This window comes from Hyla sarda, chromosome 8 (assembly GCF_029499605.1).
Source record: "Hyla sarda isolate aHylSar1 chromosome 8, aHylSar1.hap1, whole genome shotgun sequence".
Taxonomy (NCBI): Eukaryota; Metazoa; Chordata; class Amphibia; order Anura; family Hylidae; genus Hyla; species Hyla sarda.
The window spans coordinates 214,440,861-214,465,863 of NC_079196.1; the positions used below are offsets into that span (position 1 = coordinate 214,440,861).

The 25,003-nt window shown below is 41.4% G+C and overlaps 1 protein-coding gene across 2 annotated transcripts; it reads right to left on the reverse strand.

The window, feature by feature from the left end:
- On the reverse strand, nt 1-25,003 carry C1QTNF8 (C1q and TNF related 8). Of its 2 annotated transcripts, XR_008847331.1 has the most exons (5): nt 24,759-25,003; nt 24,498-24,614; nt 5,233-5,472; nt 515-1,691; nt 1-371 (listed from the first exon to the last, which is right to left on the reverse strand). XR_008847331.1 is itself a non-coding variant. In XM_056536844.1 (4 exons), exons 1-4 carry the CDS (start codon nt 24,763-24,765, stop codon nt 1,144-1,146), a joined length of 912 nt encoding a protein of 303 aa, XP_056392819.1. In that variant the 5' UTR covers nt 24,766-25,003; the 3' UTR covers nt 1-1,143. The 2 variants fall into 2 exon arrangements, 1 of the variants encoding a protein (XP_056392819.1); XM_056536844.1 differs by having other exon boundaries at nt 1-1,691.

A 25,003-nucleotide genomic window follows, 5' to 3' on the forward strand; every position in this document is an offset into this window, starting at 1 on the left:
CAGAATCATGGGAAACTTTTATTTTAGCACAAGGAGCAAAATAACAAAATGTGAAAAGCATGAAAGGAGTTGAAGTCTGTCCTAATGCATTATATCTGTACACTTTTGTAAACAAATTTTTACATAACAAAAAATTAAGTGAAGCTGAGTTTTGTTACCATGGTTGTTCTATACAGAATGTATCTGTTCACCTTGAAGTCCCTCTAAAACTCTAATGGACGATAGCGAAACATGTTGATCAAAAAGTTTTCAATCCAAAAAAAAAAAAAATAAAAGTAATGGAATATATAACATGATGACATTGTGTACAAGAATATAACTACTATAATACTGCTCCTATATATACAAGAATATAACTACTATAATACTACCTCCTATATACAAGAATATAACTAGTATAATACTGCCTCCTATATACAAGAATATAACTACTATAATACCGCTCCTATATACAAGAATAAAACTACTATAATACTGCCTCCTATATACAAGAATATAACTACTATAATACTACCTCCTATATACAAGAATATAACTAGTATAATACTGCTCCTATATACAAGAATATAACTACTATAATACTGCCTCCTATATACAAGAATATAACTACTATAATATTGCCTCCTATATAAAAGAATATAACTACTATAATACTGCTCCTATATACAAGAATATAACTACTATAATACTGCTCCTATATACAAGAATATAACTACTATAATACTGTCTCCTATATACAAGAATATAACTACTATAATACTGCCTCCTATATACAAGAATATAACTACTATAATACTGCTCCTATATACAAGAATATAACTACTATAATACTGCTCCTATATACAAGAATATAACTACTATAATACTGCCTCCTATATACAAGAATATAACTACTATAATACTGCTCCTATATACAAGAATATAACTACTATAATACTGCTCCTATATGCAAGAATATAACTACTATTTACAGGTGAAGAACATGTATTTATTCCGCAGATAATATTACTGAAGCTGTAGACTTTGGGTACAAATATTGGTCTCTGGTTCCAGCCCAACATGGAGGTCCGTGAAGATATATCTATATATATATATATATATATATATATATATATATACACATGACTACTATAATATATATACTCAGTCATCCATTGCCTTGATGAGATATCCATTGAATATCAGGTAGACATCAGACTCATCATTATATAGAGCGTTTTCTCGTTCTCTCTTAAACATCCGCACCCAGACCTCATCCTTCTCCTTCAGCTGGAGCATGAGACTCTGACTCTGCATGATACTGCGGTCACTAGGCTGTGCGTACAATATGGCGGTCTCTTCGCTGTTCTTCATGATATGAAGATAAGTCTCCTTCAAATTCCAGGTATGTACATTGAGGTTAAAGAAGTAGATCCCGGGAATGTAGCAGACGAAGGTTCCTGAGAACATGTTGAAGTGTTCATACAGGTTCACGAACTCTGTGTCGAAGACCACGGTTTGGAAATATTCGGTACTGTGTAAGGATTTACGTCGTGCCACCGAAAAGGCAGAATACTGGATTTTGCAGGAATTCCCAGGTGGACCTGTTTGACCCTTTTGACCCTTTGTTCCTGGTGGTCCTTGAAATCCTCGTTCGCCTTCTTTTCCTGAAACCCCCGGAGGCCCTTTTCCACCCATTTCTCCCTTGTCACCTGAAAAATGGGTTTGAATACATTCATTGTAAGTTATCAATACATAACATAACGAAGAATACATTGTATCATGGGACCCCGGTAGACAAGGGCCAAGATCACTGAAGAACCTGGTTACTCCAAACGAATCCCCTGTTCAGACTATAATACTGTCCCCTATGTACAAGAATATAACTACTATAATACTGTGTCCTATGTTTAGGAATATAACTACTATAATACTGCTCCTATATACAAGAATATAACTACTATAATACTGCCTCCTATATACAAGAATATAACTACTATAATACTGCTCCTATATACAAGAATATAACTACTATAATACTGCTCCTATATACAAGAATATAACTACTATAATACTGCCTCCTATATACAAGAATATAACAACTATAATACTGCTCCTATATACAAGAATATAACTACTATAATACTGCTCCTATATACAAGAATATAACTACTATAATACTGCCTCCTATATACAAGAATATAACTACTATAATACCGCTCCTATATACAAGAATATAACTACTATAATACTGCTCCTATATACTAGAATAGGACTACTATAATACTGCTCCTATATACAAGAATATAACTACTATAATACTGCTCCTATATACAAGAATATAACTACTATAATACTGCTCCTATATACAAGAATATAACTACTATAATACTGCCTCCTATATACAAGAATATAACTACTATAATATTGCCTCCTATATACAAGAATATAACTACTATAATACTGCCTCCTATATACAAGAATATAACTACTATAATACTGCTCCTCTATATACAAGAATATAACTAATATAATACTGCTCCAATATACAAGAATATAACTACTATAATACTGCTCCTATATACAAGAATATAACTACTATAATACTGTCTCCTATATACAAGAATATAACTACTATAATACTGCTCCTATATACAAGAATAGGACTACTATAATACTGCTCCTATATACAAGAATATATCTACTATAATACTGCCTCCTATATACAAGAATATAACTACTATAATACTGCTCCTATATACAAGAATATAACTACTATAATACTGCTCCTATATACAAGAATATAACTACTATAATACTGCCTCCTATATACAAGAATATAACTACTATAATACTGCTCCTATATACAAGAATATAACTACTATAATACTGCCTCCTATATACAAGAATATAACTACTATAATACTGCTCCTATATACAAGAATATAACTACTATAATACTGCTCCTATATATACAAGAACATAACTAATATAATACTGCTCCTATATACAAGAATATAACTACTATAATACTGTTCCTATATACAAGAATATAACTACTATAATACTGCTCCTATATACAAGAATATAACTACTATAATACTGCTCCTATATACAAGAATATAACTACTATAATACTGCTCCTATATACAAGAATATAACTACTATAATACTGCTCCTATATACAAGAATATAACTACTATAATACTGCTCCTATGTACAAGAATATAACTACTATAATACTGCTCCTATATACAAGAATATAACTACTATAATACTGCTCCTATATACAAGAATATAACTACTATAATACTGCTCCTATATACAAGAATATAACTACTATAATACTGCTCCTATATACAAGAATATAACTACTATAATACTGCTCCTATATACAAGAATATAACTACTATAATACTGCTCCTATATACAAGAATATATCTACTATAATACTGCTCCCTATATACAAGAATATAACTACTATAATACTGTCCCTATATACAAGAATATAACTGCTATAATACTGCTCCTATATACAAGAATATAACTACTATAATACTGCTCTTATATACAAGAATATAACTGCTATAATACTGCTCCTATATACAAGAATATATCTACTATAATACTGCTCCTATATACAAGAATATAACTACTATAATACTACCTCCTATATACAAGAATATATCTACTATAATACTGCTCCTATGTACAAGAATATAACTACTATAATACTGCTCCTATATACAAGAATATAACTACTATAATACTGCTCCTATATACAAGAATATAACTACTATAATACTGTTCCTATATACAAGAATATAACTACTATAATACTGCTCCTATATACAAGAATATAACTACTATAATACTGCCTCCTATATACAAGAATATAACTACTATAATACTGCTCCTATATACAAGAATATAACTACTATAATACTGCTCCTATATACAAGAATATAACTGCTATAATACTGCTCCTATATACAAGAATATAACTACTATAATACTGCTCCTATATACAAGAATATAACTACTATAATACTGCTCCTATATACAAGAATATAACTCCTATAATACTGCTCCTATATACAAGAATATAACTACTATAATACTGCCTCCTATATACAAGAATATAACTACTATAATACTGCCTCCTATATACAAGAATATAACTACTATAATACTGTCCCCTATGTACAAGAATATAACTACTATAATACTGCTCCTATATACAAGAATATAACTACTATAATACTGCCTCCTATATACAAGAATATAACTACTATAATACTGTTCCTATATACAAGAATATAACTACTATAATACTGCTCCTAAATACAAGAATATAACTGCTATAATACTGCTCCTATATACAAGAATATATCTACTATAATACTGCTCCTATATACAAGAATATAACTACTATAATACTACCTCCTATATACAAGAATATATCTACTATAATACTGCTCCTATGTACAAGAATATAACTACTATAATACTGCTCCTATATACAAGAATATAACTACTATAATACTGCTCCTATATACAAGAATATAACTACTATAATACTGTTCCTATATACAAGAATATAACTACTATAATACTGCTCCTATATACAAGAATATAACTACTATAATACTGCCTCCTATATACAAGAATATAACTACTATAATACTGCTCCTATATACAAGAATATAACTACTATAATACTGCTCCTATATACAAGAATATAACTGCTATAATACTGCTCCTATATACAAGAATATAACTACTATAATACTGCTCCTATATACAAGAATATAACTACTATAATACTGCTCCTATATACAAGAATATAACTCCTATAATACTGCTCCTATATACAAGAATATAACTACTATAATACTGCCTCCTATATACAAGAATATAACTACTATAATACTGCCTCCTATATACAAGAATATAACTACTATAATACTGTCCCCTATGTACAAGAATATAACTACTATAATACTGCTCCTATATACAAGAATATAACTACTATAATACTGCCTCCTATATACAAGAATATAACTACTATAATACTGTTCCTATATACAAGAATATAACTACTATAATACTGCTCCTATAAACAGTGATGGTCTGAAGAGATATTCATAGGACCATCCATTCCTGATCATTATATATACCATTTAATTCATTGTAACCATAATGTCACTGAGGCCTCGCACTCTTAGATCCTGCAGCGCACTCGCTCCTCACCTTTGAGAATAGCCATCTCTATACGGGGCTGGACTCTTGGCATTGGGTACATGACATATTCCTTCACGCGGCTCTTCTTGGGCGGTCCTGCGGGTTCCTCGGAGGCCTCGCAGCAGCGGATACATGAGGGGTTTCCTACTTCCTGCCACAGAAAGGTTCTTGGTGCGGCAGCATCCGCAGACACAAGAGATGCCAAGAAGACGGCCACCAGGAAATGCATCACAGGTCGCTTGGGCGGCGCTGAAATACAAAATTGTGATTATGAGGTCACTGCAGGTCGGGTTCATAATGAGGTCATGAGGTCACTGCAGGTCGGGTTCATAATGAGGTCATGAGGTCACTGCAGGTCAGGTTCATAATGAGGTCATGAGGTCACTGCAGGTCGGGATCTCCTATATAGTAAAATATCTAGAACAAAACCCTTCAAAATCTCAGTAGACAATGAAATGTCCTTCACACATGAACAATAACAAAATCGGGAACAATATGGGAGATCAGAGAGGATTATTAGTGTCACTTAGTAATATTTATCCAGAAGATGTTTCCAGGATATTTCTTATTTTAAAGGAAAAGTTCATTTGGTTTTGCAGTTCGGCCATTGACAGTAGGACATTTCTCCAGGCCTAGGAAGCAATAAATGTATTCAGGAGGGGTATCAGAGAGGTATCAGAGAGGTATCAGTGAGGTATCAGAGAGGTATCAGTGAGGTATCAGAGAGGTATCAGTGAGGTATCAGTGAGGTATCAGAGAGGTATCAGAGAGGTATCAGAGAGGTATCAGAGAGGTATCAGTGAGGTATCAGAGAGGTATCAGTGAGGTATCAGAGAGGTATCAGTGAGATATCAGAGAGATATCAGAGAGGTATCAGAGGGGTATCAGAGAGGTATCAGTGAGGTATCAGAGGGGTATCAGAGAGGTATCAGAGAGATATCAGAGAGGTATCAGAGAGGTATCAGAGAGGTATCAGTGAGGTATCAGAGGGGTATCAGAGAGGTATCAGAGAGATATCAGAGAGGTATCAGAGAGGTATCAGAGAGGTATCAGTGAGGTATCAGAGAGGTATCAGAGAGATATCAGAGAGGTATCAGAGAGGTATCAGTGAGGTATCAGAGGGGTATCAGAGAGGTATCAGAGAGGTATAAGAGAGGTATCAGAGAGGTATCAGTGAGGTATCAGAGGGGTATCAGAGAGGTATCAGAGAGGTATCAGAGAGGTATAAGAGAGGTATCAGAGAGATATCAGAGAGGTATCAGAGAGGTATAAGAGAGGTATCAGAGAGATATCAGTGAGGTATCAGAGGGGTATCAGAGAGGTATCAGAGAGATATCAGTGAGGTATCAGAGAGGTATCAGAGAGGTATAAGAGAGATATTAGTGAGGTATCAGAGAGGTATCAGAGAGGTATCAGAGAGGTATCAGAGGGGTATCAGAGAGGTATCAGAGAGATATCAGTGAGGTATCAGAGGGGTATCAGAGAGGTATCAGAGAGGTATCAGAGGGGTATCAGAGAGGTATAAGTGAGGTATAAGTGAGGTATCAGAGAGGTATCAGAGAGGAATCAGAGAGATATCAGAGAGGTATCAGAGAGGTATCAGAGAGGTATCAGAGGGGTATCAGAGAGGTATCAGAGAGATATCAGAGAGGTATCAGAGAGATATCAGAGAGGTATCAGAGAGGTATCAGAGAGGTATCAGAGAGGTATCAGAGGGGTATCAGAGAGGTATCAGAGAGGTATCAGAGAGATATCAGAGAGGTATCAGAGAGGTATCAGAGGGGTATCAGAGAGGTATCAGAGAGATATCAGAGGGGTATCAGAGAGGTATCAGAGAGATATCAGAGAGGTATCAGAGAGGTAAAAGAGAGGTATCAGAGAGATATCAGAGAGGTATCAGAGAGGTATCAGAGAGGTATCAGAGAGGTATCAGAGAGGTATCAGTGAGGTATCAGAGAGGAATCAGAGAGGTATCAGAGAGGTATCAGTGAGGTATCAGAGAGGAATCAGAGAGGGTACAGTTTTGAGCAAGTTTTGTGTGAGCTCTACCAGAGAACTGAGTTTTTCTAACTCTTTTAACCCATGGATGAGTCTGACCCAAGGTTTTGTTCCCATTCGACAAACATGAAGGTTGGACAAAGGAAAATTATTGGTAAACAGGTGTAAAAAATAGAAATGTTCTTACATTCGTGTGTTTTATAAATACATTTTGTGCAGATGTGACTGTTTTTCATAGTGAGAAAGTTCAATATCGTGCTGCATACATTCCGTGTTTCTATTTACAGAATTAACCATTCGGAGGCCCAATGAGAAATGTTTATTTCAAGCTTTAAATGGGTTATACAGGGATAGAAACTCAGAGCTAATTTCTTCCTAAAACAGCACCAACCCTGTCCTCAGGCTGTGTGTGGTATTACAGCTTGGTTCTGTTAACATCATGGAACTAAGCTGCAATACCGCACACAACCTAGAGACGAGTGTGGTGCTGTTTTTGAAACATATTAGCTGTGTGTTTCTATCCCCGGATAACCTTTTTTTAAAAGATTCAGATTTAGGCCTCGTCCACACTGCGGACATTCAGCTAATGGAATTCTGCTGGCTGACTGTCCACATGCAGAAGGTGCCGCCAAATACTTTGCCAATAGGACCGCGCCATTCCACAATCTGAGCGGAGCAGCATAATGTCATTGAAATTAGTGGTGAGGAGTGCAGGGAGCAGGAGCAGCCTGACTGGGGCTTCAATAGACTGGAAAAGCTTTCCCAAAGAACTCCAAAATGGCTGCTTTACCAGATATTCTTTTCAGGAGACTGGGAAAGCTGGATAGCAGGCAGTACACAGAGCAGGGCTTACAGTACTCACCCAATATTGTGTTATTTATGTATCATTGTTACTTTTCCACTCCCAAAAGCTTAAAGGGGTCCTCCCGTGGAAAACTTTTTTTTTTTTTTTTTTTTAATCAACTGGTGCCAGAAAGTTAACCAGATTTGTAAATGACTTCTATTTAAAAATCTTAATCCTTCCAGTACTTTTTAGGGGCTGTATACTACAGAGGAAAATGCTTTTCTTTTTAGATTTCTCTGATGTCACGACCACAGTGCTCTCTGCTGGCCTCTGCTGTCCATTTTAAGAACTGTCCAGAGCAGGAGAAAATCCTCATTGCAAACATATGCTGCTCTGGACAGTTCCTAAAATGGACAGCAGAGGTCAGCAGAGAGCACTGTGGTCGTGACATCAGAGAAATCTAAAAAGAAAAGCATTTTCCTCTGTAGTATACAGCCCCTAAAAAGTACTGGAAGGATTAAGATTTTTAAATAGAAGTCATTTACAAATCTGGTTAACTTTCTGGCACCAGTTGATTTAAAAAAAAAAAAAAAGTTTTCCAAGGGAGTACCCCTTTAACCTCTTAAGGACCCATGACGTATGCATACGTCATGAGTCCCGGTCCTGCGATATAACGCGGGGTCACACGGTGACCCAGCATTATATCGCGGCGGGCCCGGCGTCAAAGTGAAGCCGGGACCCGCCTCTAATAGCGCGCGGCACTGATCGCTGTGCCGCGCGCTATTAACCCTTTAGCCGCGTGCTCAAAGCTGAGCCGCGCGGCTAAAAACGAAAGTAAAAGTGCCCGGCTAGCTCAGGGAGCTGTTCGGGATCGCCGCTGTATAATCGCGCCATCCCGAACAGCTGTAGCACAGGAGGAGGTCTTCTTACCTTCTCCTGCGCTGTCCGATCGCCGAATGAATGCTTCAAGCCTGAGATCCAGGCTTGAGCATTCAATCGCCGAAAACACTGATTGATCCATTCCTATGGAGATGGATCAATCAGAGTAAAAGATCAGTACATGCAATGTTATAGCCTCTTATGGGAGCTATAATATTGCATAAGAAAAGTGTAAAAAAATCATTAACCCTTTCAATTATCCCTTCCCCTAATAAAAGTTTGAATCACCCGGCATTTACAAAAATAAAAAAAACATTATGTAAATAATAATAAAAATAAACATATCTGGTATTGCCGCGTGCGGAAATGTCCGATTTATATAAATATACCGCTTTTTAAACCGCTCGTTCAATGGCGTACGCGCAAAAAAATTCCAAACTCCAAAATAGCGCATTTTTGATCACTTTTTATACCACAAAAAAGTGAATAAAAAGTGATCAAAAAGTCTGATCAGAACAAAAATGGTACCGCTAAAAACTTCAGATGACGGCGCAAAAAATGAGTCCTCAAAGCGCCCTGAACACAGAAAAATAAAAAAGTTATAGGGGTCAAAAGATGACCATTTTAAACGTATAAATTTTCCTGCATGTTTTCATGATTTTTTTCGGAAGTGATACAAATTCAAACCTATATAAGTAGGGTATCATTTTAACCGTATGGACCTACAGAATAAAGATAAGGTATCATTTTTGACAAAAAATGTACTGCGTAAAAATAGAAGCCCCCAAAACTTACAAAATAGTGTTTTTTCATCAATTTTGTCGCACATTGATTTTTTTTCCCGTTTCACCGTAGATTTTTGGGTAAAATGACTAATGTCATTACAAAGTAGAATTAGTGACGCAAAAATTAAGCCATTATATATAATTTTAGGTGAAAATTTTTAAGAGTTATGATTTTTTAAAGTTAAGGAGGAAAAATTGAAAATGAAAAAACGGAAAAAGCCCGGGTCCTTAAGGGGTTAAACGGGGGCTCCGTCCTTAGACATCTTATCCCCTATCCAATGGATCGGGGGGGGGGGTCTCACTGCTGGGACCCCCCATTCTGTGCTGGGTGCTGCTCCAGTCTGGGAAACCCTGGGTTTCCGAGACAGAGAGATTACATCACACCCCCTTGTGACATCACGCCAGGCCCCCTCCATTCATGTCTACGGGAGGGGGCGTGACATCACGAGGGCCGTGACGTGGCATCACGAGGGCCGTGGCTGTGATGTCAGGACCCCCGCAGCCCGCTCCAAATGTTCCGAATGCTGAGGCAGTGACATACCCCTTTAAAGGGGTACTCCGATGGAAAAAAAAAAATTTCAGACTGGAGAAGCAACCAGCACAGAATGCCACGAGCTGCATGGAGATCGCAGGGGTTCTACCACGCAGGGATACGCAGCGTATTTCCCACTGCTGCTGCAGATTTTACGCAGCATGAAATACGCTGCGTGGGAACGCCAGGTGGGAACGTGCCCTAAAGGTGATAAGACCGAACAACAACGCTCTATATACAATCAGTGTAGGCTACGTTGCGTTTTTAGTAGCATTTTTAAAGCCCCTATTTTTCTTGCTATGTCCAATCTAGCCCCATCTGCCTCGATGTAGCAGAGCTCAGTACCGCTACCTAAAAAGTGATTTTTCAAGTGACCCCCGTCTATTACATGATGTTCATCCATCAATGCCCCGGCGTACAGGAGATAAATATTTAACATCCCACCTGTCTCGGTTAATAATGCCCTTTCATGTAAGATTCTGACTTCATAAAGCAGTACTTTACTTGCCCCGGGGGCAGCTCTGCACTAACTAGCACCGTCTGTGTGCGCTCCGACACCATCCAAACCATTTAGCTGGAGGACAATTTCCCTCAGATCCCATCTGCTTTTGATTGAGGCCTTTGAAAACAGCCGGAACTTCATGAAATTCTGCCAGGTCCCTTTAAGGCATCAGCGGCCCTACAGTCCAGGAGATAATCCTCTCTCGTTTGGCTTGGCGCGTGTTTTTCTCCTGTACAATCTTATCACAAAAAAGAAAAAAAAATTTGAAAAATTTTAACAAAAAATATGAGTTTTCCGAGAAGGAGAAAGAATTTCACTGTTTCACTTTCTGCGCGCACACACTGGCTGCACACACACACACTGGCTGCACACACACACACACACACACACTGACTGCACACACACACACACACACACACACACACACTGGCTGCACACACACACACACACACTGACTGCACACACACACACACACACACACACTGGCTGCACACACACACACACTGGCTGCGCACACACACACACACACTGGCTGCGCACATGTGGTGTCCACCACATACCTGATCGCTTCGTGACGCCAGGGCACTGTTATCCTGTACACGGTTCGAGGTTGGAGACAGCGTCTCCTGGGCCAGACACGGGGAGTAAATGAGGACACCGACGTCAGGTTACAGAGAACTGTCTTTACTGAGCTGGTGCAGATGGTGTCACACATACAGCAGGCTTTGGGTAAGAGAGTGCCGCATAACCCCTTGGGAGCCCTGTTGCCTTGCTGGGACTTGTGGTGCTTACACCAAACAGATTAATACTGACTACTGAGATGGAAAGATGAACACACACTGGCTGCACACACACACACACACTGGCTGCACACACACACACACACACACAGGCTGCACACACACACACACACACACACACTGGCTGCACACACACACACACTGGCTGCACACACACACACACACACTGGCTGCACACACACACACACAGGCTGCACACACACACACACACACACACACACACTGGCTGCACACACACACACACTGGCTGCACACACACACACACACACTGGCTGCACACACACACACACACACACACAGGCTGCACACACACACACAAACACACACACACACTGGCTGCACACACACACACACTGGCTGCACACACACACACACACACACACACTGGCTGCACACACACACACACTGGCTGCACACACACACACACACACTGGCTGCACACACACACACACAGGCTGCACACACACACACACACACACTGGCTGCACACACACACACACTGGCTGCACACACACACACACACACACACACACACACTGGCTGCACACACACACACACACACTGGCTGCACACACACACACACACACACTGGCTGCACACACACACACACACACACACAGGCTGCACACACACACACACACACACACACACACTGGCTGCACACACACACACTGGCTGCACACACACACACACACACACTGGCTGCACACGCACATACACACACACTGGCTGCACACACACACACACTGGCTGCACACACACACACTCTGGCTGCACACACACACACACACGCTGGCTGCACACACACACACACACACACTGGGTGCACACACACACACACTGGCTGCACACACACACACACACACTGGCTGCACACACACACACACTGGCTGCACACACACACACACACACTGGCTGCACACACACACACACTGGCTGCACACACACACACACACTGGCTGCACACACACACACACACTGGCTGCACACACACACACTCTGGCTGCACACACACACACACACACACTGGCTGCACACACACACACACTGGCTGCACACACACACACACACACTGGCTGCACACACACACACACACACACACACACTGGCTGCACACACACACACACACACACACTGGCTGCACACACACACACACTGGCTGCACACACACACACACACACACACTGGCTGCATGTAAATAAAACAAATGAGAGGAGGATGAACAGGCTGTTCCTTGTTCCTGCTGTTCCTTGTTCCTGCTGTTTGCTGAATTTCTAATACGTGTGCAGAAGTAGAAAAGAAGTTTTGATGTGGCATCAAGTTAATAATTCAAAAGTTGCCTAAAAAGCAGTAAAGCAAAAAGTAAAGCAAAAAGTAAAACTTTCTGCAAGTTTCTGACACAACTTCGATGCAGGAACCAAGAGATCAATGTCCTCCGGGTCCTCATCATGTTTCTTCACATGCTCTTGTCCGTCTTCTCTACTTCATCCGCCGGTGCTCTAGTAATACATACAACGGCCTAATAATGCATCGCCTTCCCCCGTATAATGTCAGAGTTACAAAATAAAACCCTGACTACCAGCAGCAACCATTAGAGGGAGCCCACTGCATACAGCATCATATACAGGGGGGCAAAAAAGTATTTAGTCAGCCACCAATCTCCCACTTATAAAGATGAGCGGCTGTAATTATCATCATAGGTTATAACCTCAACTATGAGAGACAGAAGGGGGGGGAAAGAATACAGGAAATCACATTGTCTGATTTTTAACCCCTTAAGGACCGGGGGTTTTTCCGTTTTTGCACTTTCGTTTTTTCCTCCTCACCTTTTAAAAATCATAACCCTTTCAATTTTGCACCTAAAATCCATATGATGGCTTATTTTTTGCGCCACCAATTCTACTTTGCAGTGACATCACTAATTTTACCCCAAAATCTACGGCGAAACGGGGAAAAAAATCATTGTGCGACGAAATTGAAGAAAAAAAGCCATTTTGTAAGTTTTTGGGGCTACCGTTTCTACGCAGTACATTTTTCGGTAAAAATGACACCTGATATTTATTCTGTAGGTCCATACAATTAAAATGATACCCTATTTATATAGGTTTGATTTTGTTGTACTTCTGTAAAAAATCATAACTACATGCAGAAAAATGTACACGTTTAAAATTGTCATTTTCTGACCCCTATAACTTTTTATTTTTCTGCATATGGGACAGTATGAGGGCTCATTTTTTGCGCCGTGATCTGAAGTTTTCAGCGGTACCATTTTTGTATTGATCAGACTTTTTGATCGCTTTTTATAAATTTTTTCGTGATATAAAAAGCGACCAAAAATACGTTATTTTGGACTTTGGAATTTTTTTGCGCGTACGCCATTGACCGTGCTGTTTAATTAATTATACATTTTTCTAGTTCGGACATTTACGCACGTGGCAATACCACATATGTTTATATTTATTTTTATTTACATGGTGTTTTTTTTATGGGAAAAGGGGGGTGATTTGAACTTTTATTAAGGAAAGGGTTAAATCACATTTATTAACTTTTTTTTTTACCCTTTTTTTTTGCAGTTTTCTAGCTCCCATAGGGACCTATAGCACTGCACACACTGATTGCCAGCACTGTTCACTGCAAAGCCATAGCTTTGCAATGATCAGCGTTATCGACGGTCGATTGTTCAAGCCTGAATCTCATGTCTACCCACGTGGACCCATGTGGACTCATGTGGACTGATGTGGACCTATGTGGACTGATGTAGAATCATGTGGACTGATGTAAAGTGATGTGGACTACAGTGGACTGATGTGGACCCATGTGGACTCATGTGGACCCATGTGGACTCATGTGGACCCATGTGATGTGGCAACAGCTACATCAAATATATATATATATATATTATTTTTTTTTTTTTTACTATAGTTTTGCCCCCCTCAACGCTGCCTAATGCCAAATACAACCCTGATGCTCATAGCTCATGTCTGGTTTAAAATAAACTAATTGCAACTGTGATGTCCCAGTACAGGTACACGTTCCTGTACTACCTGTAGGCCCTGTCAGGTTGAATCCCTCAGTGACCTGGGGGCTCCCCTGCAGGGACTCCCCTTGTTCTGTTGTTTTAATACATTTGGTGTATGTGCCTTTAAGAGCATAGACAGGATCCTAATGTCTAGATAATATACAGGACCAGTGGAGGTCTCAAGGACCTATGAGTAAGTCTGTCACATGTTATGCAGTTATATGATTTGTTGTCACATGTTCTCCCAGAGGGCACCAGCTTTAACCTATGACCCACAGCTTGACCAATGGGCTTTAGTCCATCCCCCCACTATATAAAGGGGCGACCATCTTTAATTAGCTCTCTTAGCTTCACCACCTGCTGCTGAGAACAAGTCTTTTCTGAAGCAGCTACCAGAGGCCTAAGTGTTCAGCATCTGGAGACCACAAAGCTACAACTCTACAGTAAGTCTCCAGTCTATGTCGGCTGTCACTACAAATAGTCAAGTCCTGCACATAGTACAAGTCAGGTCTAATAGTATTGGTCCAGCAAGCTCTGAGGTCCTCTGGGTCCTGACCACCTCTCTGGGAATTCTGGCCATAGCTGTGAAGATAATTAACCCCGTCTTATACTCAGTAAAGCCTCCATTTACCCTCAACTGGTTTTGGACTCTCATTTCATTACTAGCCCGTGGGATAGTGGAGAATTCGGGCGTTTGGTGTTCCGGAACATGAAAACCACACTGGCGTCACGAACACATAGGGGTTAATACCATGCGACCCCCGGGGTTAATGACATCTGATTCATCACACCCCTACCCCTTAATTCCCTGGTTGAACTTGATGGACATTTGTCTTTTTTCGACCGTACTAACTATGTAACTATGTAACTATGTAACTATGTAACTGCAACACCCGTGGCCCTGCCACTCACCACAGTGGCACACCACACAACCTCTTAGGGAATTCTGAGTTAATAGAATGCGGGGGGGGGGGGGGGGGGGGAGGGTGGTCTCAGATTCTGGACCCTCATCTATAAGCCATAGAGCAGCTGTAAAGAGTGTCTATCACTCTGGAGGACCCGGCAGGTCCATGTTGTGTAATGCTTCACTCATCCTATGAGGGCGCTGCAGATGAATCAGTCAGTAGATACTAGGTTCCTCTACAGTTGATAGTTGATCGCTGGGGGTCTCTGCAGTAGGATGGTCTCTGATCATTGTCATGGGGGGGGGGGGCGCTATCAGAAAGGGATTGTCTTATTGTACAATCCATGTAAATACCAAAAAAAGTTTTTAAAAAAATCATAATAATCATTTTCAATTTGAAGAACCTAGAAGGGTGCGGATGTCTTTACAAGCAGCTGAGATGATGAAATGTTGTTCCTTACGGAGAATTCCAGGGACCCGTGAGGATGGGATCTTGTTTTCTGGACAGAAGGTCATTGGCTTCACATTGTTGGTTGGAGTTGTTTTCTGTACAGCCAAATCCTTCATACGTGGCCCGAGCTTTAACCCTCAAATTCCTCTCCTGACCGCAGTTCATCCAGTCACTAAAGTGACAACATGCTCCAAGCACAAGTGCATTCCTTACGCCTGTAACAATGTCGGCTGGTCACCAGATGGCAGAACTTGGCTAAAGGGGTACTCCAGTGGAAGACTTTTTTAAAAAAAAACATTTTTTTAAATCAACTGGTGCCAGAAAGTTAAACAGATTTGTAAATTTCTTTGATTAAAAAATCTTAATCCTTCTTAATCCTGACATGGACAGAGGTGTCAGCAGAGAGCACTGTGGTCAGACTGAAAAGAAATTCAAAAAGAAAAGCACTTCCTCTGTAGCTCATAAGTACTGGAAGGATTAAGATTTTTTAATAGAGGTAATTTACAAATCTGTTAAACTTTCTAGCACCAGATGATTTGAAAACATTGGTTTTCCACCAGAGTACCTGACTTTAGTACGTACCTGCCAGACAGTAGTGGACATGATTAGGAAGGGTCCGTGGTTGTCTTGGGGCTAAGTGGCTATGTTGTGAGTCTGGTGCTTTCTATCTGGAAATGGCTATTTCCTGTTGGAGTTCCCTCCATCTAACTCCAAGTTCCAGGATCCCTTGTTTGTAAGTGTAAGGTCACTTTTGTCCCTCTAACAGATCAGCCACCCCACCCATTGAAGCACAGCTGTGCTCTGCATACAGGTCACAAACCTACAATTCCCTGCAGCCCTGTGGAGAATGATCTCCCTCCTACCCAGCGGATGCTCCACCCATTAAAGCACAGACACGCTCCCTTACAACACCAGGCTAGTGATGTAATATCTCGGGCCGCACTGCAACCTGGGAAAACCTGAGATGACATTTATTTTGTATGATGTTAAAAAAAAACAGAAAAAAAACATCTGGGCAAAGATTCCATAAGAACTGTGAGACCACCCTGAAACACAGGTACAGGCACTATATTACAAACAACACTAACTAATAGTGTTGCTCGCGAATATTCGCAATACGAATTTTATACGCGAATATCGCACATTCGCGAATTCGCGAATATTCACGAATTCGCGAATATTCGCAAATATAGCACTATATATTCGTAATTCCGAATATTCATTTTTTTTTTTTTTTTTTTTTCACAGTATACATCAAAGTGATCATCCCTTTCTGCTTCCAGCTTGTGTGGTGTAAAGAAGGCTCTAATACTACTGTGTGAGACCGGCGTGCGAATTTTCGCATATACGAAAATTTGCATACGCTAATTTTCGCATATGCGAATTTTCAGTTATGCAAATTTTTGTATATGCTAATTTTCGCATATGTTAATTTTCGCATGCGCGAATTTTCACGTATGCGAAAATAAAAAGAGAATATTACGAATATGCGAATATTCGCGAATATATGACGAATATTCGTCCATATATTCGCGAATTCGAATATGGCCTATGCCGCTCAACACTACTAACTAACTCTACAGCCTCTATAGCACAGTAAAAGAAAACAAAACATGGAATAACCCTTTAAATTCCTCTTCTTGTTACCTGCCCAGATTGATCCTTGCGTTGTATGTATTTCTTGCCACTACTTGTCCCACTATAAAGGTGGCCATACATTTATCTGTTGGCTGAACGATCGTCACATGGCCACCATATATTATAGACAGTCAGCAGAACCTCCTGTAGGCAATGGTTTTTCCCACTGTGTATTGGCACCTTAAAAAGGTACTCCGCTGCCCCAGCGTTTGGAACATATTGTTCCCAACGTTGGGGGGGGTGATGACGGCCACCAAGCGCCCTCCCATAGACTTGCATTAAGGGGGCGTGGCATGACCTCACGAGGGGCGTGGCAGTGACATCACCATCCCGCCACCCACACCCAGCATTCTAAATGAACGCTGGGTGATGGTCGCAGTGGCGGGACCCCAGCGGACAGACATCTTACCCCCTATCCTTTGGATAGGGGATAAGATGTCTAGGGGCAGATTACCCCTTTAAGGCCTGGGAGAATCGGAGTACTTGGAGCTACAGCTATGTTCCAGAAAGATGAATGCTATAGTTAAAGGGGTACTCTGCCGCAAACATCTCATCCCCTATTTAAAAGATGAAACGTAAACTCCATTCCGTCCCTGATGACTGGCGATGCCGCCACCACGCCCCCTTCCATTCACTTCTATGGGAGGAGGCGTGACGGCTGTGACATAGCCATAGAAGTTCATGGAGGGGGCGTGACGTCATGCATGCGGAAGCTGCGTTCCTGGCGCCGCTGCTGCCGGCGGCACAGAGATTGTGCGATCTAACATCTTAGGGTGGTGGAGTACCCCTTTAACTTCATGCATATAGACGTATGAACAAGACATCAAGCCACATGAAGACATTAATTCTGAACATCATGATCTTATTTATTCCCATGTATGATCCACCCAAAATATGCCCTTGAGATCCATGAAGTGGTGCCAAGATTTAACAACCCTCATCTGTCCTGAGATGAAAGATTTAAAGGAAACCTGTCACCCATATAATGCTAGTGTTGAAGATGATATAATGTTTATCACCGATTGGGTTGTTCTACCTTGTATAACATTGACAATATATATATATTTTGCCACCATGACACCGATTCCTGGTCTACAAACAACTGCAACTGGTTGAGTGAAGAAAGTCTTCATGCTAAATGTTTGTTGTTGTTGTTGTTTTTTTTTTATTGTTTTTTATTTTATTTATTTTTTGCCTTTGTAAAGATTTTTTTAAATGCCTATTTTTGTTTTTGCTGGACACATACGTCTGTGAACTGTCCTTTTGGTTGGCAGCTCAGAGGAAATAACACTTTTTGGTAGAAGCATGGAAGGAAATCCGGAGGTGTCATTGGCTCCTATTGTTCTCACACCTCTCCTGGAAGTCCCTAATGGACTATTCCCAGCGGCCAAAACCCAAGACAGTCCCAACAACAAGTGGGGAAAATAGCCAAATGGTCATGAAAAGAGACTAATGGAGAATGGACACTGTAGACATTCATCATCCAAGTCATTTTCTCAATCCAATTGGGGTCTTTTTAAGTGGGAGAGAAGCCTTTGGACCTCCTCAAGGACTAGGTACCCTTTACTACCGATGCTCCCCTATAGCTATGCCCCCTGTAAGGCATATATATGTATATGTACATCAGCAGACAGTATACATGACTTGTTAAATGGATCCATAGTAAGATTTTCGAGGACTTGTGGTCAAACCTTTTGGATGGAGTATGTTGCGCTTCCAATAGGTGGCACCAAAGACAGTTTTCTTCCTTCTAGTGTAAGGCTCATTTGCATATATAATATATTTTTCCAATGTGAATTGCCTATAAGACTCCTTAGAATTGCTCCTTAAAGGGGTACTCCACCCCTAGACATCTTATCCCCCTATCCCTTTCCGGCATTCGTTTAGAGCGTCGGGTGCAGTGCTGGAGGCGCGTGACGTCAAGGTCACACCCCCTCAATGCAAGTCTATGGGAGGGGGCATGACGGCCATCACGCCCCCTCCCATAGAGGTGCATTGAGGGGGCGTGGCCGTGCCGTCACAAGTGGGGCGTGGCTGTGACATCACGAGCCTCCGCTCCGCATCACCAGTCATCCGACATGGAGTGAAGTTCACTCGTGCGCCGGATGTCTGAGGTGCCGCAGCCGAGATTGTGGGAGTCCCTGGCGGTTGGACCCCCACGATCAGACATCTTATTCCCTATCCTTTGGATAGGGGATGAAATGTCTAGGGGTGGAGTACCCCTTTAAGAACACACAAGACAACCGTTTGTAAGTGCCATGCAATGGCCGGTATTTATCCAACCAATCCTCCAACTTGTGGATTGTTGCACTATATGCTATACCAGTGTTTCCCAACCAGCGTGCCTCCAGCTGTTGCAAAACTACAACTCCCAGCATGTTGGACTATATAGTAGTATATAGTATAGGTCAGTGTTTCCCAACCAGAGCGCCTCCAGCTGTTGCAAAACTACAACTCCCAGCATGTTGGACTATATAGTAGTATATAGTATAGGTCAGTGATTCCCAACCAGGGGTGCCTCCAGCTGTTGCAAAACTACAACTCCCAACATGTTGCACTATATAGTAGTATATAGTATAGGTCAGTGATTCCCAACCAGGGGTGCCTCCAGCTGTTGCAAAACTACAACTCCGTTGGCAGTCTGGGCATTCTGGGAGTTGTAGTTTTGTAACAGCTGGAGGCACCCCTGGTTGGGAAACACTGACCTATACTATATACTACTATATAGTCCAACATGCTGGGAGTTGTAGTTTTGTAACAGCTGGAGGCGCCCCTGGTTGGGAAACACTGACCTTATACTATATACTACTATATAGTCCAACATGCTGGGAGTTGTAGTTTTTCCGTTTGGGGCAGCTGCTGAGCCACAGGCTGTATCAGGGCATGCTGGGAGTTGTAGTTTGTAACTAACTGCAACTCCCGAATTTAATTGAAGAAAAGTGATTAAAAAGTCACATCAAAACAAAAATGATCGGGGCGCAAAAAATTACCCTCACACAGGCCCCGTATAAGGAGAAATAAAAAGGTTACAGGGGTCAGAATAGGAAAAAATTTCCACTGCATATGTGTATCCTGTGATGTCACGCATATATAATTAATTATGCAAATTAGCATGGCCGGTATTTTTTTGCAAGAAAGGTGGCAACCCTACCCTGATGCATTATGACACGGGGGCCGATTATAATTTTGCCCAAGTATATAACCTTCGAGTAAGTTACACTTCAAGTCTTTAAAGGGGAACTCTGGTGGAAACAAGTAGAAAACAAATGAACTGGTGCCTGAAAGTTAAACAGATTTGTAAATTACTTCTATAAAAAAAATCTTTATCCTTCCAGTACTTATTAGCTGCTGTATAAAACAGAGACATTTGAGAAATTCTTTTCTGTCTGACCACAGTGCTCTCTGCTGACACCAAAGGTGTCAGCAGAGAGCACTTTGGTCAGACAGAAAAGAACTACACAACTTCATCTGGGGCACACAGCTGCTAATAAGTACTGGAAGGGTTAAGATTTTTTAAATAGAAGTAATTTACAAATCTGTTTAACTTTCTTGCACCAGTTGATTTGAAAACATTTTTTTTTCCCACCGGAGTTCCCCTTGAAGGAACACAACTTGTTGTAAGCTCCAGCTTTGCGGCGTGTCCTGACAGCCCCCGGCTGCCCCAGCATGCTGAGGTTTGTAGTATAACAACATCTGGAGAGTGGCGGGTTGGAGACTGCTGTTGTAGCCGGAGGGTCCATGACTGTGTCTATAGTCTCCTCCCAGCCGCTAATCTATAGCCGGCAACCATGGACACCGCGTCCGCTCGTCTTCAAACCCTCAAGATAAAAAAAACAAAAAACACTCTCAGCGGCGGAGGAAAGAATTTCTTGTCCACGTCCTACAAAGAGATCGGCTGCTGCTTCGTATGGAAACTAGAATATCAAGTAGACTTCAGAAGGCGGTTGTATAAGACTTAACCCTAGGATGCCCAGAAGTTCCAGAAGCTAAATAAGACCGGGCAATGGACACTGACCATAGACTACGACCAATGGCAGCGGCACACGTATTACAAAAGTGGCATTGGAAGGAAACAGGTGAAGACCCACACGTTGCTGAGGGTGTCACAGTCCCACCCGGGACCATAGGGACCATGTGATATAATTTTGTGATCCTCCGGATAAGTTAAATTTCTATGTTTTGCCCAGGGTGGAAAAGTTCCCCTCAACTCCAAAGTTTCCTTTGTGGACCCAGGGCTGGTGCAAGGATATTTGCCACCCTAGGCAAAAGCTAATTTTTCTGCCCCTTGACCCTGCCCATTGGCTTTGCCCTTTGACACGCCCCACCTACTAGGGTGACACACTGTAACAAAACTCCTCCTCATGTAATCTCCTTACTACTGGGGTGACACACTGTAACAAATATCCTCCTCATGTAATCTCCTTACTACTGGGGTGACACACTGTAACAAAACTCCTCCTCATGTAATCTCCTTACTACTGGGGTGACACACTGTAACAAATATCCTCCTCATGTAATCTCCTTACTACTGGGGTGACACACTGTAACAAACCTCCTCCTCGTGTAATCTCTTTACTACTGGGGTGACACACTGTAACAAACCTCCTCCTCATGTATTCTCCTTACTACTGGGGTGACACACTGTAACAAACCCCCTCCTCATGTAATCACCTTACTGCTGGGGTGACACAATGTAACAAACCTCCTCCTCATGTAATCTTCTTACTACTGGGGTGACACACTGTAACAAACCTCCTCCTCATGTAATCACCTTACTACTGGGGTGACACACTGTAACAAACCTCCACCTCATGTAATCTCCTTACTAATGAGATGACACACTGTAACAAACCCTCCTCCTCATGTAATCACCTTACTACTGGGGTGACACACTGTAACAAACCTCCTCCTCCTGTAATCTCCTTACTACTGGGGTGACACACTGTAACAAACCTCCTCTTCATGTTATCACCTTACTGCTGGGGTGACACACTGTAACAAACCTCCACCTCATGTAATCTCCTTACTAATGAGATGACACACTGTAACAAACCCTCCTCCTCATGTAATCACCTTACTACTGGGGTGACACACTGTAACAAAACTCCTCCTCCTGTAATCTCCTTACAACTGGGGTGACACACTGTAGCAAACCTCCTCCTCATGTAATCTCCTTACTACTGGGGTGACACACTGTAACAAACCTCCTCCTCATGTAATCTCCTTACTACTGGGGTGACACACTGTAACAAACCTCTTCCTCATGTATTCTCCTTACTACTAGGGTGACACACTGTAACAAACCTCCTCTTCATGTAATCACCTTACTATTGGGGTGACACACTGTAACAAACCTCCTCCTCATGTAATCTTCTTACTACTGGGGTGACACACTGTAACAAACCTCCTCCTCATGTAATCACCTTACTACTGGAGTGACACACTGTAACAAACCTCCTCCTCATGTAATCTCCTTACTACTGGGGTGACACACTGTAACAAACCTCCTCATGTAATCTCCTTACTAATGAGATGACACACTGTAACAAACCTCCTCCTCCTGTAATCTCCTTACTACTGGGGTGACACACTGTAACAAACCTCCTCATGTAATCTCCTTACTAATGAGATGACACACTGTAACAAACCTCCTCCTCCTGTAATCTCCTTACTACTGGGGTGACACACTGTAACAAACCTCCTCCTCATGTAATCTCCTTACTACTGGGGTGACACACTGTAACAAACCTCCTCCTCATGTAATCTTACTACTGGGGTGACACACTGTAACAAACCTCCTCTTCATGTAATCTCCTTACTACTAGGGTGACACACTGTAACAAACCTCCTCCTCATGTAATCTCCTTACTACTGGGATGACACACTGTAACAAACCTCCTCTTCATGTAATTACCTTACTACTGGGGTGACACACTGTAACAAACCTCCTTCTCATGTAATCTCATTACTACTGGAGTGACACACTGTATCATACCTTCTCCTCATGTAATCTCCTTACTACTGGGGTGACACACTGTAACAAACCCTATCCTCATGTAATCACGTTACTACTAGGGTGACACACTGTAACAAACCTCCTTCTCATGTAATCACCTTACTACTGGGGTGACACACTGTAACAAACTTCCTCCTCGTGTAATCTCCTTACTACTGGGGTGACACACTGTAACAAACCTCCTCCTCATGTAATCTCCTTACTACTGGGGTGACACACTGTAACAAACCTCCTCCTCATGTAATAACCATACTACTGGGGTGACACGCTGTAACAAACCTCCTCCTCATGTAATCACCTTACTACTGGGGTGACACACTGCAACAAACCTCCTCCTCATGTAATCTCCTTACTACTGGGGTGACACACTGTAACAAACCTCCTCCTCATGTAATCACCTTACTATTGGGTTGACACGATTGTGCTGGCTGGGCAGCATCCCCATCTTGCAGCATGCAGAGCGGCACCCCCATTAAGAGGGTGCTCTAGGCGGCTGCCTATTTTGCCTATAGGTAGAACCGGCCCTGTGTGGACTTTATGTGAACCTTTCCTTGTTTCCCACCAGTCACAACACGGTGGTCCTTCAAAATGAGCTTTAAAGGGAGGGGGGAGGGGGCAGGACTTATGCAAATTAGCCCCAAAGTGGGTGGGTTTTTGAGGTTTTATGAGTATTTATGTCCAGCATAAAGAGCTCTGTGTTCCAAAGAGAAAAACACTTCCTCTGTAGTATTCAGCAGCTATTAAGTACTAGAAGGATTAAGATTTTTTAATAAAAGTAATTTACAAATCTGTTTAACTTTCTGGCACCAGTTGATAAAAAAAAAAAAAAAAAAGTTTTAAGAACCTCAGAACTGTTGCTTAAAAAAAAAAAAAAAAAAAAAAAAAGAACAAAAACAACAAAAACGATTCAAGAAAAAACATTCCCCCTAAAAATATAAAGTATAAGTCAATAAAACTATAACTTACGGTCCGGAAACCCCTCGGTGTTGTCCTGAGCTGCTCCGTGTTGTTGTGTTTTGTCGTTTGCTTCCGTTCCTAACAAAAGACGTTTGCAGATTCTTAGGACTCCACCCTTGGTGGGGGCTTTGGGAAAAGACAAAAAAAAATAATAAAAAAATTAAAAATAATAATAATAAAAAAATTAAAAATAGAAAAAAAAAGTCAGCGTGTGTTTTAGTGCATGGACCGGCCATGAGGAGGTCCCCCCCGGTGGTCTTCTGCCCTTACCTCTCATTCCTCTGCGGGGGTCTTCCTAGATCTTCTCTCTCGTTCCTCTGCTCCAAGGTCTGAAGCTTCTCCAGGAGCTCAGGACTGGACTGCCAGAGATTCCTGCAGACACGCTGCCGGAGAGGAGAAGCGGAAAGTGTTACATTTGGCTTTCACTTGCGAATTTGCAGGATTTTTTTTTTTTTTCGACCGCTGTCCCGTTCCTTGACGGCTCGAGGCAAAAAAAAAATCTCAGACGTAGATCT